The sequence below is a fragment of the Actinia tenebrosa genome, unplaced genomic scaffold, assembly GCF_029948245.1.
Source record: "Actinia tenebrosa isolate PJP-AT-01 unplaced genomic scaffold, QUT_ActTen_1.0 PGA_scaffold11__36_contigs__length_13525064, whole genome shotgun sequence".
NCBI classification, from domain to species: domain Eukaryota; kingdom Metazoa; phylum Cnidaria; class Anthozoa; order Actiniaria; family Actiniidae; genus Actinia; species Actinia tenebrosa.
The window spans coordinates 4,652,962-4,672,487 of NW_028292571.1; the positions used below are offsets into that span (position 1 = coordinate 4,652,962).

Here is a 19,526-nt window from a genome sequence, read left to right on the forward strand (position 1 = left end):
CATTGACTGTTTATAATAAATTCAAATGTCAAATGAACTGAGAAAATCAATGTACTTATCCCTATCTCACCAGAGATAACCGCTAAATGTCAACTTTTAGGTACGCATCGACAAGAAAATACAAAATTAGGGAAAGGGGGAAAAAATTCATAGTAAAAATCAAGTTTTTTCTTGCAATTAATTCCTGGTATTTAGTGAAAGATTTAAGTAAAAGTAAACGTTAAGTGCTAATGGCGTTGCCAATCACTCTCAATTCACCGTCAACTCTAAACAAAGCCAATACGAAGTGAATTATTTAATAAAAGAATTTAGAATTTTACGTCGTTCAAAAACAGACCGTCCGCTGTGATGGGGGTTTCGCTGTGGTTTTGCAATCTCATTTCTGAGGTAAGTTGCAAATTACTTAAACTGTTTAGATAACCTAAAACGGACGGTTATTTTGCAAGATACTGCCGACCAGCAGTTCATAATTTTTTTATTTCTTCAAGAAAAGAATCCCAGAATTTTCAACAATCGCTCTACAGTAACGACGGACTCTTAATGGATTTCTCTGCTGTCGAAAGTTAAATGTAAGTCATGATTTCATTACATTTTCCTATTTATTTGTTTCTAATTTAATTTGTAATGATTTTATTGTCGGAATACTAATTTTGGTTGTATTACATAATTGTATTAAGCGTTTGTTGTCTACCAAAATACCATGACTAGATTCATTGTTTCCATAACATCGTTTAGTTTAGCTTGTTATGTCCTAGCAAAGTTTAGGCTTTTTCTGCAAATCCGTAAAAACACGTTTCATACTCGAGCAAAAAAATCGCTGATAAATGCGTAATGATTAAATCAATTGTGTTGTATTTGCAACTAGCAAAGAAAATAAATGACTTTTCTTATATATAAATATATACTAAGATTCATATATGTACTCGAAATGTTTTAGGAGGTTTTTAAACCTTAAAAAAGACTTTTTTTTTTGATTAAGAAGAGGCAGAAAAGAGTTTTCAATCATACAGATAATTCGCATTAAAGTCTACAACCGGTGTCCTGACTCATCTTTAAGGTTCATTTAGGTTTTTGTGAATTTTTTTTTTTTACTCTCTCTCTCTCTCTCTTTTCTTTTCTGATTTTTATCTTAGAGGCTAACAACCCAAGTTTGTTTCTTATCTACACGAGTACGGTTATACAGTGTCTTTGAGGTTTCCGTACACATTTTTTGGCGGTTAGTATCTCTGAGGTTTCGTTTAACAACCTTGGTTTGTATTTTTATCTTCATTGTTGCTCAGCAGTATTCTTTTTTTACCAAATCAAACCACTGGTTATATAATGTCCTCAATATAGACTCCTACGTATATATATCTCCAAGCAACTACTTATCAAGACTAGGTATATATGATCTAAATAATATTAAACCTACGATTATCATCTTGTGTTACGAATGTCGTAAGTAAGATGTTGAATTATGTTTTTTAGCAATCTCAACGTGAATTATTCGGTAATTTGGGTTTTAAGTTACAAGACATAAGTTTTAAGACATAATTTACAATGCATTGTGGGACTGTTTTAGGGGACATATTTCCAAAATGGCGGCTACTTCGTCCCATAAAACAGCCCCACAATGCAATGCGATACCAAGTTGACCCAGTTTTTTCCTCAACCTCGAAATGGCTTGTTATAGCTTCTTTCAGATGTCTTTCTCACGTTTGTTTTTTATGAATTGTTTATAAAGATACAGTATCAAGAACTGAAATACAGACTTCATAATGCTATAGGATATAAAGGACTATGTTTTTTCAAAATTAGAACCGTCTAGCCTATTTCAAGTGTCTTCTCAATAGACCGTTTCCTCAAAGTTGCGTGCGCATCTAACTTGACGGGCCCTGACTCGTCCCCAGTCGTCTCTTATTTTAAGAGCGCGCGCAAAGGGTCAAGGGAAGGGGGTAAAAGATCTTGACCCTTTTTGCGCACGTAAGAGAGAGACGACTGGGAACGAGTCAGTGACGGGCCACATAATTGAAAAACGTAAATCCAGTAAAATTGAGAAGCCAATTTTATATTTACAGAGGAAAATAATCAATTTTATAAATTCTTATCGAAAAAAAAATGTACGATAAATCTCATCATAAAGCTCGTGTTCTGGTTTCGTGGCCCGTCAAGTAACTTATATTTGGATGCGCAAGCAACCTTGAGAAATCGGTCTATAGCCCCCTTCATGGTTTTTCTGCCATATGGAATAGATTATCATAATTAGCATAGAAGCAAGACAAACGTTGTGTCACACATTTACAAACTAAACTGAAAATTGGCGAGAAAATGTGAAAAGGAAATGAGAAAGCCCTTTCTAACATTCGCCGAGACGATAAAACCATATACTCAGGAACCTTGTTTGGGCTGCCTGTGCCCATAGTTAATTAACTATGCTGTGCCTCGAGAACATGTTCCTGCTAAATGACCACTAGCCTGCTTTAATATTTCTTCATTTCGTGACTATTGGTGAATATTGGTCACTATCACTCAACTGGAACAGTCAGTGCACAGGTGACATCAAATACACAAGACGTTTTTAATTGTCGTTATTTATCAATTTACTTGTCTGTACTTATATGATAGACGTTTTACTTCATAGCATGGTTTCTTTTGCGATGCATTTTGAATTGTGTATTGATGGGTTGCAAACATTCCCAACAAAGATAAAAGACAGAAGCATGGCGGCCATTGTGGTGCCGTTAACAATGGATGCTAATAAGAACAAGGGCGGATCCAGGGGGGCAAAGGGGGAAAGCAGAAAAAAACGATGCTTTTTTATATTGTTTTCCGTTGTGTTGACGGAAGAAACTCAATTAGCCCCCCCACCAAACTGAATTAGCCCACCCCCCTAAATTTTTTCTGGATCCGCCCTTGAAGAAATCTTTTGTTGAGAATAGAGCCGGCAGTATTAAACCGTATTGTAGGCCCCGACATGTTGATGCACGTCATTGGCTCATAGCATTTGATTGACGGTAAAAACTGCCCTTATTTTTGTTATCGACGTCTGTCTTCTGAAAGCAACGGTCGACATTGGTATGGAATGTCAACATCTCGATCTGACAGAAAATTTCATTTTCTTCTCTTTTAACACTTTTATGACACAAATTATTTCCTGACGATGAGGTACAAGGATAAGGGAAATTATAAGCTTATATCTACACTTTCTGCATAGGTGAGTCAAAAATATCGTGCGTGACAATTGTTTTCTTTCAAGCTACGCTTCGAAGAAAATTTGATTTATAAATTGTTTGAATGACAAAGAAATGTAGAATCAGTTTTTCTCTTTTTATATACATATATTTTTTATTTATTTATTTATTTGTTTGTTTGTTTGTTTGTTTGTTTATTTATTTATTTATTTATATTTTTTTTTTGCGTCCATTTTTTTAATTTTTCCAGAAACCGTTGCGAGGAAGACGATCAATTTCCTTGACCTTTCCTTTCTTTTTGAATTGAAAAATAGGAGAATCGCAATACAAAACGTATTGCGATTTTGAGCCTCCGAGTACGGGTAGTGTATATTGGCGGCGTTGAAAGAAAATATATACCGTATTTGCCTTAGTATGGAAGCGACGAAGGCCAATACGGACTGTATTAACTATCCACCAATATGAACCCGTATCGGAGGCTCAAAATCGCAATCAATAAAGTGTTTATTTCATGTGTTAGTGTTTTCACTTTATCCCCACTTGCGTTACGTATATTCACAGTATTTTTGTATAGAGGCAATTTCCAAAAGCAATTTTCCCCCTCATAGTCTTTATTTCTTGCTGCGCATACTCGATTATTTCTTCGAGCATGCGCAGTAAGAAATAAGGGCTTTGGGTACGAGATTGGAGTTACGGATTTTTTGTTTGCTTCGTTATTCGTGCAATTGAAGTTTTGTTTTATAGCGACAGTTCTCAAAAGAAATTTTTCTGTATTTTGTTTTTACATAAGGATTTTGGCACATGATTTTTCCCCTCATAGTCTTCAGTGATGTAGTGTTTTGCATTTAAGTACCCAAACCCTTCTCAGCTTTTCAACGAAAAATGGCTTGGAAGGTTCTGGGTAGCAGAATGACATGCTTTCTTACTCGTGCACTTGGAGTACAGTGAGACCGATGTGAATAGTATACTTTTATTTGCCACGAGTCAATCATCTGCAACGTGATGCCTTATCGATAAATTACTTTAAATGGGGCAATATATTCGTCGGGTTCTTATCACTCATGTAATTTACCCATATTAGTGCATTTATATCAAGTATGCGTTCTGGTGCATTGTCACCGAAAGGCGTAGGAACGAATTTGGAAGATTTTGATTATCTATCGAGGCTTGATAAGTGAAATTTTCAGTCTTTTCAAGAAAAGAAAATACATGCTTTGAAATAAGAGTCAATGTCTTGATCTTGACCACAAGGAGAACGACGCATAAAACAGCTTGACATGGTAGGCTATTCTCTGTTTTATCATTTTGGTGGTAATGATTTTACCTAACCTTATATCTAATCGTCTGTAGATAAGATTGTCCTATTTATTTGGTGGTGAATATTTGAACACAAAGAAGAAATAAATGGATAAAATACAGATAAAAAGCGGGACTGTATCCATATGAATTATTTTCTCATAGCTATCCCAACTTCTTTTTCGGTTCCTGTGAGCTCCTAGTGAGCTCCTGTAGCTTTCTACCTTTATTCTGAGCCATAAATTCCACTAAATGCATATATTAAAGCGTGTTGATTTTTCCATTATCAATTTGGTCCAATTTCGAGGATCGTTATAATTAAACTTAATTAAGAAGAATGTTTCCAACGCTTTTTACAATTTAAAACCACAATAAAAAATTAAATTGCTTCCATCTAAAATAAAAATAAAATACACTTAAATTACATGTAATATTTTTGAATTAAGTAAATATTTTATGACATAAATTTTTATGTTTTTTTTCCTTATTTTTAGCAACGTATTTTTTTAAGTTATGACCTGAGCCGTAACACTGACCTAATAAGAAAGCGCAAAAGCGTAAATAAGATCATTTATTCATGAAGTTTTGCTTATTGGCCTTTTCCATAACCATTTGAGGTGTGAGGAAAATAAGGAAAACTAACTGTTAAAAAGTTCATTTACAAGTTTATTGGGTGATATTTGTGATTTCGATCCGTCGATCCATTATAATTGTCAATATTTGTCCTGATAATTAAAAAAGAATAAAAAAGAATGATAACAGACTAATCATATTAGTTTTAAATAATTGTCATTTTCACGTTATAATTGGAGCTAGACGTGGATGTGAAAATGAATTTTTTTTACCTTTTTTTTTTTTTTTGAATACGAAAGAATGTAAGAATGTTAGACTTGAACGACAAATAGAAAATACGTATGTTAAACCCTTGATGAAGCCGATATGAAATACAAGATGGTAACAAAAAAATTTCAAGCACTCGAATGCAAAATTCAAGTGATGAACTGCAAATGCAAACCATCAATTTTGGCGTGGAGGGAACAGCGCCATAAAAGAGAGACGTTGGAAGGCAAAGTTGCGCTGAAGAGAAAACTCCCTCTTTCTTTAAGAAGTAGGAATTTAATCAATTTGTTTTTTTAACCACTGAGCATCATTAAATTAGGTTCTTGAAAAAGTAAGCCTAGGTGGATAAGTTGATGAAAAATTATCCTGCAACGAAATATCGATGAAAAGCTCGAATTGAAGAAAAAAAAAACCGTCAGAGGAAGAATAAATTTGAAAAAAAATTTCGCGGATTTATACTTCGGTTTAAAGACCCAGACTGCTGCATGGTGTTGTGTTGCCTGCACTGAATTTCTGCCGCCTTGTGAGATAGATAAACTAAGAAATATAAACCCTTTCTTTATCTACACTCTCAAGAGGGTTTTACATAGTACTCTTCAAGAGTTTAGAAAATATCTTTTCATATATATTTCTTGATTTGATTTATGAAATCAAATTTTGAAAAATTTTAGAAAATTTTTAGAAAATATTTTTTAAATATATATTTCTTCTATTTTTTTAACCATTTATGAAATCAAATGCTGGAAGTCTTTTAGAAAATTTTATATATACATATATTTCTTCTATTTTTTAACCATTTATGAAATCAAATTTTGGGCCCAATGTGGTTTTAGTTTAGTTACCATGCAGGTCCAAACGCGCGCAGGGATTCATTTTTTGAAGGCAAGTCACGTGAGCTGATCAGTTATTTTCATTGTTATGTTTTCGTCAAAGCCGTCATCTCTTAGTTTCTATTTCAATCAGAGTGTCCATTTCTTTTGTTATTTTTATTTCTTTAGGTGAATAATTTTAGACCTCAGATATCACTTTAAAAATTTAATCCAATGCGGTCTCGCCTGGTCTATTTATAGCAATTTTCGTATGACTGCAAAAAGCTCACTGCACGAACACGGTCGTGAGACGACAAGACATACAAGATATCGCTGTCTTGCCTTACCGTGCCGCAAAAACCCTTCAGGATTTATGTTCATTAATTTATTTTAATTCTATTATTGTATTCAGTGATTGGTCAAACTTTAGCTCAGGGCGATCTCATCTCGTCATCTTATCACTGGCGTGCCTTGGCGTGCCGCAAATCCTTCCTGGATTTAGTTCATTTTTTTAGGTGATGATCACTAACTAAGCCTTGAAAGGGGGCCTCGGAAAACATTTTCACCGCAACGCAGTCTCAGCTTCGCGTCTTTTACTTGTCAATAGGTTACGTGCCGTTCCGTGCCACAATTGGTCACATTTTACCTCAAGTCGGCCTCACCTCACTGCCGCACCGTGCCGTGCCGCTATACCCTTCTGCTTGATTTAGCTTTTATTTTGTCCAATGATCAGTGGTCACATTTTACCTCAAGTCGGTCTCAACTCGCTGCCGCACCGTGCCGTGCCGCAAAACCCTTCTGGATTTAGTTTATTATTTTGTTGGATGGTGGTCACTAACTAAGCCTTAGAAAGGTGCTCTAAGCATTTTACCACAACGTGGTCTCACCTCTTCTACTTAGCTTAGCTGTTACGTGTCGTGCCGTGTCGCTAAACCTTTCTTCTGGATTAAGCTTATATTATTTTGTCCAGTGACTGGTCATATCTTACCTCAAGTCGGCTCCACCTCACTTTCGCACCGTGCGGTGCCGCTAAAACGCTTCCTGGCTTTACTTTATTATTTTGTTCAATGATGATCACTGTGTAGGCCTTAAAAAGCGCCGTATAGTTTACAAAAAACACGTAGCATAATCAAAGTTATTAAATTCAACCATACTAACATACTAACACACTCAAATCATATACAAATATTTCAACATTTCATTAATTCATGTAAAATTAATATTAAAAGTATTGTCTCAGGCTTCAGGTGTACTTTGATTCGCTCAACGTAGTCATAATACATATATACACACATAAACTTTATTCATACTCGAATATACTCATTTCAATAAAGTTAGTCACCAAAAACCTAGAAAGCTGTGAATCATGGGAAATATTTCATATTCAACAAGTAAAGCTTTTGATACAAACTGCAGCAGTTGAGGATGCTCAGAGGAGGTGAACTCGTAACTGGTAGAAAATCTCAATTCCATCAACAGTTATCAAGTGGTTAAAACATGTAAAATGTATCTACCCATAATCCTTGCCGGTCTCAGCTTTGTAGCTTTTCAGGTGACTAACTTTATTGAAATAAGTGTATACAGGGTAACCCTAATAACTAATCTCTTCGAAATATAAAAGAGAAAAGAAAATAATATACATAGATAGAAAACAATAATGACTGAGTATGAGAATATATATGAAATATATAGAGATTACTTCATAGAAAGTGCGACGTACGGGATTATATTCACGAGTTGTTTGTGTAAAGCACGAACGAAAAAGTTCTGAGTCTTGAACGGGATAATGACTGAATAAAATTAGAAAATAGCAAACTAACGATTTAAATATGTAAAAATAGTTATCTATTATAATATTGTTTACATATGACTAATATAAACTATTCAAAATTCAAAGATTTTAATTGCAGACTTGGAATTCTTTAGGTCTGTGATATTTTTAATGTTATCAGGAAGATTATTCCAATATTTTGCTGCTGCATATCGGCTTATTGACTCGAAACTTGTAGTCATAATATTTAAGATTCGGTCTGTAATCAAATTCGGTCACTTTGAAATGTGAATATTTGAAACCCTGTTCATGATTGTTGAGTTTTAACAAAGTTGATAAAGGTTTGAACGACTTCACAATCTTAGTTTTATTCGACACCTAAGAATCGTGAACAGAACTTCTTGTATAAGCTATCTAGTTTCAAATCATGTACGGTTTTATCGTTACAATCGATCTCTTTGCGTTTTTCATTTACTTTTGAATGGATAGAACCTTAAAGTGTTTCCCAAATCAGATTATGGGTTTTGATACGGTTTCTTTTATAGGTGTTTTTCCCAAGCTTTAGCGGTTAAAGTGTCTGCCAACCGATTACAGTATTGGAGAAGCGCCTAAAAACAAACCCAATGTGAAAAAGATTATTATTATGACGCGAGGGCGGGAACTAACGTCTTCGTTACCGATTGTTTTGCGTAGCATTTTCTTAACGAGTCATAATCAAAATCAGTAAAGTATATATCAAAATTAGGAATAAAGAAACAGAGAGAAAAAGCTTAGTTTTTACCCTGTGTTCAAAAGTAAACATCCCAAAAGTAAACAATTCCTTAGTTACGTTATTGGCTCGAAGATGAATTATCGCACACACACACACATTAACAAATCATGGCACTAATCTTAAAATCTTGCTCCACTTGTCCTCTTATCTTAAATCAAAACATCGATTTATTAAGTACGACTGATCAAAAAACTGTTCAACAAGAAAATGTTTTGAAGGCCAGTCTTCATTCAATAAAATTTCATTACTTTTCCAGTGTTTCTCAGTTTTTCTTGAACTGCGATAAAAATAGCTTTACAGACGTGTCATCTTAAAAACACACCTTAAAACCTGTAAACAATGAACTGGAATCCAATTGGACGTCAGCCCGTTATAAATTTTTAACCACAAACCTCAGCACCACTTCCAGAGGAAGAACCTGCCTGATTTAAGAGAGTTCAAAAAGCTGTGTGAATATACTAATAGCGTTTGCATTTGCAGATACAAGAGTCTCAACATTCACTGTAGTACTTCGTGGACAAAACTGAACCTCGAGAGGAAATGATTTCTCTTTTCATCTTGAGCTTGCTTGCTGTTGCCAGCTCAAGTACACAGAGGTACGTGACTTAATAATTTGATTTTCTTCGAACTTTAATAGCTATTTTCATAGCTTTTTTTTTGGATGGCCATGAAACGATAAGCAAGTGTAACACTATCAATGTGACAATCTTGGGGAACCATATTTGCACTTTCTGAGATAACTTATCTCACACAGTGTCATCATTCAAAAAAATCGAAGACTATTCCCTAAATCATTACCTGTGGATCAAGACAATGGAAAAATTAACATTTTAAATGACTTCAATCCTACTGAGAAGGGAATTTTTTTTTTGTTTTTTTTTTTTTGTTTTTTTGATATTACCCCAAGATGGTTGGGAATTAGTGCTAATACTCCATTTTGCATTTCCGTTCAATGACCATGAAGAATAGTTCCAAGCCGAGGTTGGAGTTGCCTCTCGTGAACTATCAACCTATTTTGATCATCCTAGGATCCTATTTTTCTTTTCATTATTGTTTTTTCCTCGTCAATTTTAATGTTAATCATGTTTGTACTGTATGTAAATTGTATGGAGAGGGAACATCAATTGGGACAAAATTTCTGTTTTCTTCGCCAGTCACAAAATTTGTATGTCTCAAGTTTTATAAAATGCATATGTTTATATTGTGACAAATAAACTTAACTAAACTAAACTAAAAGTATGGTTTTGTTATGCGACGAAACTCCAACCTCAGCATGAAACTAATATTCCCCTGGTCACTGAACGGAACTGTAAACCCGAGGCGGTCCATTCTAAGAATTTTTAATTTGTAAACCCTACTTCTCATATTCATACGAAATGGAAACTAAAGTAAAACTCGAAACTAGAAGTTGTTCAAGTCGATTATTTACTGAATGATTTCTTGCTATTATTTTAGCATTTTTTGATAATTCCGGCTCTTTCTAACTCTGAACACTTCATCTAAAAATTCTGCGAAAATAAAGAATAAGAATAAACAAGTGAGAACAAAAACCGCCAAGGAAGAAAAACACTCTTTATAAAAAATCGTAATTAAAACTCATAAATCCTTCATATTTTCTTATTCGATTCCAAAAGCAGTGCCTGGTGGACAGTGGCCCGGGTTTTTTTCATTTATTTGTATATTAAATATTTGTTAAGATAGGAAAAAGTGGTTCTGGTCGGTAAAAAGTGGTGTGCGTGAAACGAGACCAACCGTATTGGTTGCTACGGCTCTGAAAAAAATATTTAGTAAAGGTTCATGCCTATTATTATTTAAATTTATTTTAGAGTGCAAACAATATATCCGTGATATACTAATTACTAAATTGTTCAAAATAGTGCTAGTTAAACAAAAGAAAATAATAGAATTAGCATAAAATAGTGTAAGTTAGTATTACTAATATTTCACGGATCTATTATATTGTTTGCACTCTATTAAATTTCTGCAGTGATAAGTATCTTTTTGGGAGCAACGGTTTCGTCTTTACAGATTGTCTAAAAAGTTTTGCAACACTAATGTATCATAACCATGCTGTAAAATAAGCAATTTTCAGTGGCGGATCCAGGATTTTTCAAAGAGGGGTTCCGTTTCTTAAACTGTGTATAATTCTCTTTTGTTTAGTAGATGTTTGACACAAAAATTGGCTCTAATTTAATATAGCTATAATGACACGACCCAACGCAAAACTACTAATATTTTTTCATTAAAATTTATATAAGACATATTTCTATTTCCTAAAAGATCAAACCTTCAAGGGGGGTTCCGTGGACCCCTTCGACCCCCCTGGATCCGCCACTGATTTTACTTTACAATTCGTATTTTTCAAGTACTAATTAGACGTGCGAAGAATTACAATAGAGATATTGGAGAATATTGAAAACTTTAAGAAAGGTGTGAATATTAATTAAAGTTGATAATGTAAACTCCTTGGAAACGTCTTAAGGTAGAGAAAAATAATCCTGAATTCAGAAACATCTTTTTTTTGTAATTTTTATCTTTGGATTTAATTGCCGTTGTAGTAGTAACAGAGTTCGAGGTCTCCAAATAAAGTACTTTCTTCCATTGAATACGATACCAAAGAGTTTGGCTCTGGAAAAAATGAATAGATGTGGATATGGAAACTAAAATCATCGATATCGCTAAAAATATATATTAGGAGAAAAAACTTATCATGAACAAATGTTTCATCTAACATTTTTATCGGGAAAAAACAGAATGTTTTCGTCCTTATTTGATGTTGAGAAGTTTGTTCTAACTTGGAAAAGTGACTTTGATTTGATAAAATGCCAGAATCAACAATCGATAATGCTGAATGATATAAAAACTCGTTCAACGGTGAATCACCGGTCGTTAAAACATCCCAACAGGGTTTCGTTTTATGAAATCTCTTATTGGCTCGATTTGCACTGCAGGCAGTAATTTCTAGGCAGGATGTCAGTTCAAAATAGTGTCGAGTGTTTGCCAATTTTTGCGAGAATCACATTTTTATTTTGTCAAATTTTTGGGTTTGTGGGATGGGCAGAGGTGGGGAGGAGTGCAACCCCCCCTCCCCCTACCCCCACTTTAAAAACTGTTCCGCCGTCCCTGGTATTCTTGGAGTTTCTACAGAGGACACTAACCAACATCATTCCCTTTCATTGTCGATCTTACTTCCATTTTTACTCGTGTAGTAATCGCGTTGCTTTGTTTCATTTAAAGTAAAAAGAACCATGTGTCTTCTATCCTGGACCGAATCTTGATACACGAGAAGTACGACAAACGACTCAGACCCAACTATGAAGGTAAAAGATATCATTATTATTATTATTATTATTATTATTATCATTATTATTATTATTGTTGTTGTTGTTGTTGTTATTATCATCATTATTACCGTCTAGAAAATAGACTTGAAATTCAAACGAGAAAGAGGAGAGATCGAGAAAGAGGACTGAGAAGAGAGGAAAAATCTCCTATTTCTCCTCTTTCTATCATTTCCATTCCAGCCAATGTTGTTTTCATGATTTTCCTGATTTGATAATGATTTTATTTTCTCCTTATTACCAGACGGACCTGTCATTGTTAAAGTTGGTTTTTGGGTTCTCTCAATCGATTCGATCAATGTCGTAGACATGGTAAGTCCCAAAAGATTTGTCAGTAGTGCTGGGCCCGGTTGTACGAAGGGTGGATAGCGCTATTCAGTGGAAAAATCCGATCCAGTGGATAAGTCGATGCTGTTATCCAATAAATTTATCCACTAGAAGTTTTATTCGTCGGATAATGCTATCCACCCTTCGTACAATCGGGCCCTGGCAGACTTCGCTTAATGGAGGGACCATTACGTAATTGAAGAAAATATCGAGCACGCACTTGACCTAAAAGTGAAAAATATCGCGCAACCTCTCCTTTCAGTAAAGACTATATCGAGCAAACACATACACAAATTGCGTGCAGGGGTGTTACAAAAAAAACAAATGTCATAATATGTATCCATATCGTGTGTCTCCTAATGCTCAAACATTTAAAAAAAAAACTTTTGGAAATTACATCTGGTCTGCAATATTTCCCTTCACAGTTCCCTGCGCCATTTTGAAAGGTAGCCGTGCCTTTGCATCGAAGCGAGACGAACGGTGAGCTTGCAATGATAGAGACATGCGAATAATTGTCTAAGGTGTTAAAAAGGTCTCTATCATGGCAAGATTGCCATTCGTCTCGCTTCGATGCAAAGGCATGGCTACCTTTCAAGATGGCGCAGGGAACTGTGAAGGGGACTATTGGAAAACGTTACGCCCAGGGTAAAGAGGTCTATCGTATTTATTTTTAACATTTTTATTCCTTTGGTAGGATTACTCTTTGGATATATTTTTGCGGCAGTCGTGGAAGGACGAACGCATGGCACACGAGCTCAATAAAACAATGTTTCTAAGTAACACAGTAATGGACCGAATCTGGATGCCTGACTCGTATTTCGTTAATGCAAAACATGGAGCTTTCCACAAAGTCACTAAAGATAACATGATGATTATGATTGATCCAGTAGGGCTGGTGCAGTATAATGCAAGGTACGTGCAAATCATTTCACAAATAAGCATTTTTTTTTTTTTTTTTCCAGTCCGGTATTCTAAAAAATCGTGCGTTCTGATTGGCTGTTTGAGCGAGCGGTATTTTGTTAGTATCTGTCCGCGCGCGCGGTCCGGTATCCTTTGCCGCTAAACAACAACACAAAACGATTACAAAAACAAGTAAAAAAAAAAAAATACGGGGAAAAAATAAATAAGTTATTTACCGTACTATAGTCGGTCCGGATAGGGAAAAACAGTGCCCTTGGTCCGTATATTCAAGACCTCGGGCACAGTTTTTCCATATCCGGACCTCCTGGCAGGTAAATAACATATATATATTCACTTCGCCTTCGGCGAATAATTGTTAAATAGTATACTACCTGCAGTCTATTCTTTCATTATTGCTCTTTATTTATATCTTGCACTAGGATATCATTTTTAGCCTATACACTAGGTGGCATACTTTTTGATTCTTTTTTTATATGACTGGTTTTTTTTGTTTTGTTTTGTTTTGTTTTGTCTTTTAGAGTAACTATTCGCCTATCTTGTCCCATGGATCTACGAGCTTTCCCAATGGATACACAAAGCTGCCCTCTGACTATAGAAAGCTGTAAGTTACTGTCGTTATGAAGGTAGCAAAAATGTTTTTTGTGGGAATATACCATGAAATAGGGAACCTGATATTTGAATGATCCAGAATGCAAAACAAATGTGAAATCTCAGGAATCCATTGGGTCAATTTTCGGAATTGGGAGCTCAACATCGATTATGATGTTCTTTTTGCCCTAACAGGAATAATAAAGCTGTTGTTGTGTTTCTTTTATTCTCTCCTAGATGGTTACAGCACTGAACACATTGTGTTTGAATGGGAGATATCATCCAATGATGGCATGGGTTTTGTACCTGATAATCTGAAAATGTTACCGCAATACAAGCTATCTCGATTAGAATTGACCACTTTACACAACAAATATGTCGTTGGTATATAACAAAGAGATCCTTAAGGCCCTGACAAGTGGTCCCAACATTTTATTTTAACCACCATGTTTATAGCCAACACTTATCGAACCAAATATACTTGTGCGTAATGTTTTTCCACATTTCAGACCACACGTCATTCCCTTGAGAATAAGATTCTTTGTTTGATTTAAATAACATTCAGGTGTCTTCTCATGTGCAACCGTTAAAAAATAAATATAACTCCAGGGAATGACACGTGGTCTGAAACGGGAAAACAGTGGATTAGTTCTATTTGGTTAAAATGCGGTACAGCTGTTTGTCATGGGTTGGGTAGGTCAAAATGTTGGGTCAATTGTTGGGACTGTTTTTCAGGGCCTTCAGACCTCTAGCTTGTAATGTTTTCCAGCATTGCAGACTACGTGACATTTTCTCGAGAATAAGATTATTTGGTTGATTTGTATCCATATTCATGTGTCTTCTTATGCGCAATCATTAAACAAAGAAATAATGCTCTAGGGAATGACACGTATGAAATGGTAACATGATGCCCAAGCTATAAAGGTCTCTATTACTGGGAACCTCCATTAAAACATCCGTATTAAAAACGCTTCATTATCTAACCTTTCTTTCTTTGGTTTGTCTCAAGGTAACTGGTCAGGAATCAAAGCTACCTTTACATTTGAACGACTCTACAGCTATTTTATAATTCATGTATATGGACCATGTTCTCTAATAGTCATCATTTCTTGGGTGTCATTTCTACTTCCACGTGAACAAGCACCGGCGAGAATTACTCTAGGAGTTACTTCAGTCCTGACAGTGGTCACTGTGCTAAACATGCTCAATAATACGATGCCAAAGGTATGGTTTGTTTTGTTGTTTCACGGTCATCGCATGCAGTGCCTCAGCAAGCCCTCAAAGTCATTCACCCTTACTTCAAGAGACGCTTAAAAGAACTCGAATAGACCTATCGCGAATTCGCTTGACTGACCACGAAACAATGGTTTGAAGTCGAGACTGAACTTGATTCTTTTATTCGTCAAGTTCAACCTCGACTTGAAACCATTGTTTCGTGACCAGTCAAGCGAATTCGGGAAAGGTCCATTGGTGAGACGAATGACTTTGACAAAAAAGATCGTACTGAGTAGACTTTGTTTACTAATGTCCCAACCGCGTTTGCCGGCCATTTTTGAGAACGGTCTATGAGAACGCACAAATATGTCGAAAGCTCAATTCTGATTAGTTGACATTGAGTTTGTTCTGAAGGTCAACTCAACTAGATAGTTTTTTGAATGGCAATATTTAAAAGACGATCAACCAATAATTTTTTGTCATCTTACACCCACCTATATTTTACTCTGTAGGTCAACTACGTCAAGACAATTGACAAATACTTGATTGGGTGTTTTCTGTTCGTTTTCGCAACACTATTAGAGTATTCTTTGGTTTTGTGGTTTTCCAAGCGCTCAAAGAAATACAAACAGGAAAAAGAAGAGTGGACAAAAAAATACAATTTGTATACAGATAAAGAAGAACAAGAGAAAATCAATTGCAAGCAAAAGGTATGCATATGAAATTGGTCAGTGTCCATGACGGTAGTACTCTCGCATCAGCCTAGGGTTTTGGATTTGATTCCTGGACCCGGTATTCTTCGCACGTTACGTCATCGCAGCCATGTTGGTACCATTTAACAAAAGATTTTTCATTAGCATCCATTGTTAATGGTACCACAATGGCCGCCATGTGTTTGTCTTTTAACTCTCTTGGGAATGCTTGTAACCCATCAATAGCATGTGAGTAGAGTTTGTTTGGTATCTCCTCAATTCGAGGATTTTTCTCCGGGTTCTCTGGTTTACCTCCCGCAAAACCTAACATTCTTAGATCTGTGCGTGAACCGCTCCCTGACTTATATCGATCAGCCCAGAGGTTGTTTCAGGGTTCAATATGTGAGTCAGCCATTACTTAACTTTGATTGGCCGAGAGGCCCTTCCAGGGCTGATAAAATTTAAAAGGTTGAATGTGACTCGGGCTGTTCTTACGTTAGTATTAATTGTCATAACTATTGATTATATCTCACCTCTTTTTTGTAATTTTCTTTATTACAAGATGAACAATGGTAAATTATGTAGCTCTCAGCTTGTTGTCATGGAACAAGAACAGAATGAAGCACTTCTTGGCAGAAGATTTGATTCACCAGCCAAAACCAGAACGAGAACATCTACACTATTGTTAACAGCACCTTTTCCTTGTAACAAAATCAAAGAATTCTTGTACAGTGAGACATTTGTGTTGGCAATAGATGGATACGCTCTTGTTTTTTTCCCCTTTGGTTTTATAACTTTTAATGCAGTTTACTGGATTTCTTTTCTTTCGTTTTCCGATATTTTTGGACTATGAACAAAAATTGTTTCGAAATTTACCAACCAAAAGACGTCATATCTCCCTTGCGGTCACTTTTCGTGTTTCATTTTCTTATCAACACGAGACTTGTAATACGTCTGTTGCTATCTCATAAGGGGGATGACTATTACAAATTAAAGGCTTTACAAGGAATGTAAGGAGATTTACTAAGGACATTACTGAGAAATTCAGCAAATGGGGTGTGTCCATTTGGATCCGCCCTTTGAACTTTGAGAAATCAAGAGAGAAAAATATGGCTATTCCACTTCAAATCAAAGATGTTATCTGAACTGCAAACCACAAGAATGGTTCATGAGGACAAATGAATACATAAATGAAACGATACAAAGAGGTGCCTTTGTAAGGATAAGAAACGCGAAATATGAATATTACATTAATATTAAACCTAATTTTATCGAAAAATTGAAAAGAAATCATCAAAAAATGGACATTGACACAGACTGCGTCACTCATGTGATAACGTTTTAGAAAGGTTCCAACACTAGTTGAAACCAAAGCATTTCAACCGTAGTTATGAAAACACTGGGAGACATTGTCTACACATATATACACAGTAACAAATATTGGAGTAATACGTAGCTCAAATATGTTATGGTCTGTATCGCGAAACGCATCATCAACTTACGCGATTATTTCCAGCCATTTTTTGATTCTCTCATAGAGAATGCAAGGGGACCCAGAAGAGACTATTGACAACGTCATAGAAGTTGCTCGTACCATCAAGTTTCTTGATATTTCCTGCCATTTTTCAATTCTGTTATAAAAAATGCAAGGGTGTCGGTAGTCGAGAAAGATATTTCCCGCCATTTTTAATTCCAATCCTCATATAAAATATGCAAGAGCGTTGTGGACACAGGGAAGGCAATAAACAAAGTTTACGGGTCAGAAAACTCAATTCCCTTACCTACTTTAAGTGCTTATTTATTTATTGCAATATGGCGTTAGTTTACATTACTACGGCCATCGCAGAACTCAGTAAATTCTTTGGACCTTGAAAAAAGGATGCACCATGATTCGTTTCGCCGCGGTTGGATGGGCAGTCGGATTTATGTCAGAGCAAGAAAGACCAAAACTCGGACATGACTGTAAAACACATGATGGAGTGGACGCACCATAAATACGTGAAACAATTACTAGCCATGTCACGCTTAATTAAAAGAAATATTAGTTGCAAAATTGCTAAGATTTACACAGACTTGAACCCAATGTTCTGCTCCACTAATTTCCACTATTTCGTACGAAATAGCAGCAAAATAGTTGCAATTTTGGTTTTGTTTCACGGATATTTGGCACGGATATATGGCGTGCACTTTATGACACGTATTTTTATTATTAGTAACTGAACGCACAATATCATTCCAGCAAGTTTTGGTTGATGAATTATTTATTCCGCAATATTGATGGTTTTAACCATTCCCAAGAGAATTAAATAACAAAAGACACGGCGGCCATGTTGGAAGATATAACAAAAGAATTCAATGACAATTCTTTTGATAAAGTCCTCCAACATGGCCGACGTGAAAACCATCAATTGACACAAAATGTTAATAATTATTAACTATTATTATAATTAAAATTAATTATTGTACTTCAATATTTATATTACAGCATCGCTAGTATGTTGAACGTCATGCTTAAGCATTTCATTAATATGCTTAATTTTTAAGAAAAATCTTATAGGTTTAGTTTGAATAAAATCAAATTTCTTAAATTGTGTGTCTCATCGCTGACGCATGCTCATAAACCGTTTCTGGGATAGCTTCTTAGTGCATTGTGGTCTAGTTTGAGTATAGAACATATTTTACATCATGCCTTATATGGTGCTGCTTGTACCCAACCTAGACCACAATGCATCCGGATTATCGCGCTCAAGAAAGGGCTATGCAAGAAAAAATGTAAATTAAAATTTACATGCGCAATGGCGTCATTATAAGGCCAGCCGTAGTAAAACTTTGTAAATTTTTCCCACGCGCTGCAACATTTCGAACAGCGCAAAAATTCTAGATTTATCCTCGATGTTTTTAGCACATAAATCTTAATTGGAGTTATTCAATTCATTTGCATTCACGTTGTACAGGAAAGACGCCGAATGATGTAGGAGAATATTGAAGGACAGCAACTTGAAGGAAAGAAAATATAGAACAGAGTGTCAATAAAAGAGATTACAGCTTATAGATTTGTTAGGAGAGTTATTGCAAGTGCATCTGAATAACTTATAATGATAGATATATTGACGCTTATAGCTGCTGAGTAATTAGTGCTAGTGTTAGGCAAAGCGAATGATGGTCGAACGCAGATAATGATATCGTTAAAGTGCAAACAATTAATCCGTGAAACACTAATTACTAAATAGTACAAAATAGTGCTAATTAAACAATAGAAAACAATGGAATATGCATGAAATTGTGCTATTTAGTATTACTAAAGTTTCACGGTTATAGTGTTTGCACTCTATAATGAGGCTATATTTTGTAAAACCATGAGGTACATGCTTAGAGTGTTTGTGCCTCGGTTTTGTAAGTCATAGTTTTTAAAATGTTACTCATTCTTGGAAGTTTTTAACCCTTCTGCTTCATGCAACCAGGTAGGTAACCAATAAATAGTGTTTTCCATGTCTTGAAGATATTGTTTTACCTAAAGGGAATATTTAGAGCTGTTTTAAAGCTTTCTTTATGCGTTTTGAAGAGCGAAAAGCAAGCACAATCAACTCGTTAGCATTTGTAGCTCTATCCAAATATTTCTGTACTTCACCTATTTAAAATGCTGTAAAAATTTTAATCTAACTTTAAACCTTATGAGGACAGGATGCAAAACTTTATACAAGATGAAAGATTTCATTCCTGTAGCAGAATTTAAAGAAAATTATAATTTAAAAGGTAGTTTAATCTTTAAACTTTTGATAAAAAT

The 19,526-nt window shown here is 35.2% G+C and overlaps 1 protein-coding gene across 2 annotated transcripts; it reads left to right on the plus strand.

Annotated features, from left to right (window-relative positions):
- The first annotated feature begins 144 nt into the window (after positions 1–144).
- On the plus strand, positions 145–18,330 carry LOC116292929 (gamma-aminobutyric acid receptor subunit beta-4). Of its 2 annotated transcripts, XM_031700276.2 has the most exons (10): positions 145–569; positions 9,139–9,254; positions 11,896–11,978; positions 12,244–12,311; positions 13,021–13,238; positions 13,766–13,848; positions 14,073–14,219; positions 14,845–15,059; positions 15,563–15,760; positions 16,305–18,330. In XM_031700276.2, the coding sequence occupies exons 2-10, from the start codon at positions 9,199–9,201 to the stop codon at positions 16,593–16,595; spliced, it is 1,359 nt and encodes a 452-aa protein (XP_031556136.1). In that variant the 5' UTR covers positions 145–569; positions 9,139–9,198; the 3' UTR covers positions 16,596–18,330. The 2 variants fall into 2 exon arrangements, with proteins under 2 accessions (XP_031556136.1, XP_031556137.1); XM_031700277.2 differs by lacking the exon at positions 14,073–14,219.
- The last annotated feature ends 1,196 nt before the right edge of the window (positions 18,331–19,526 follow it).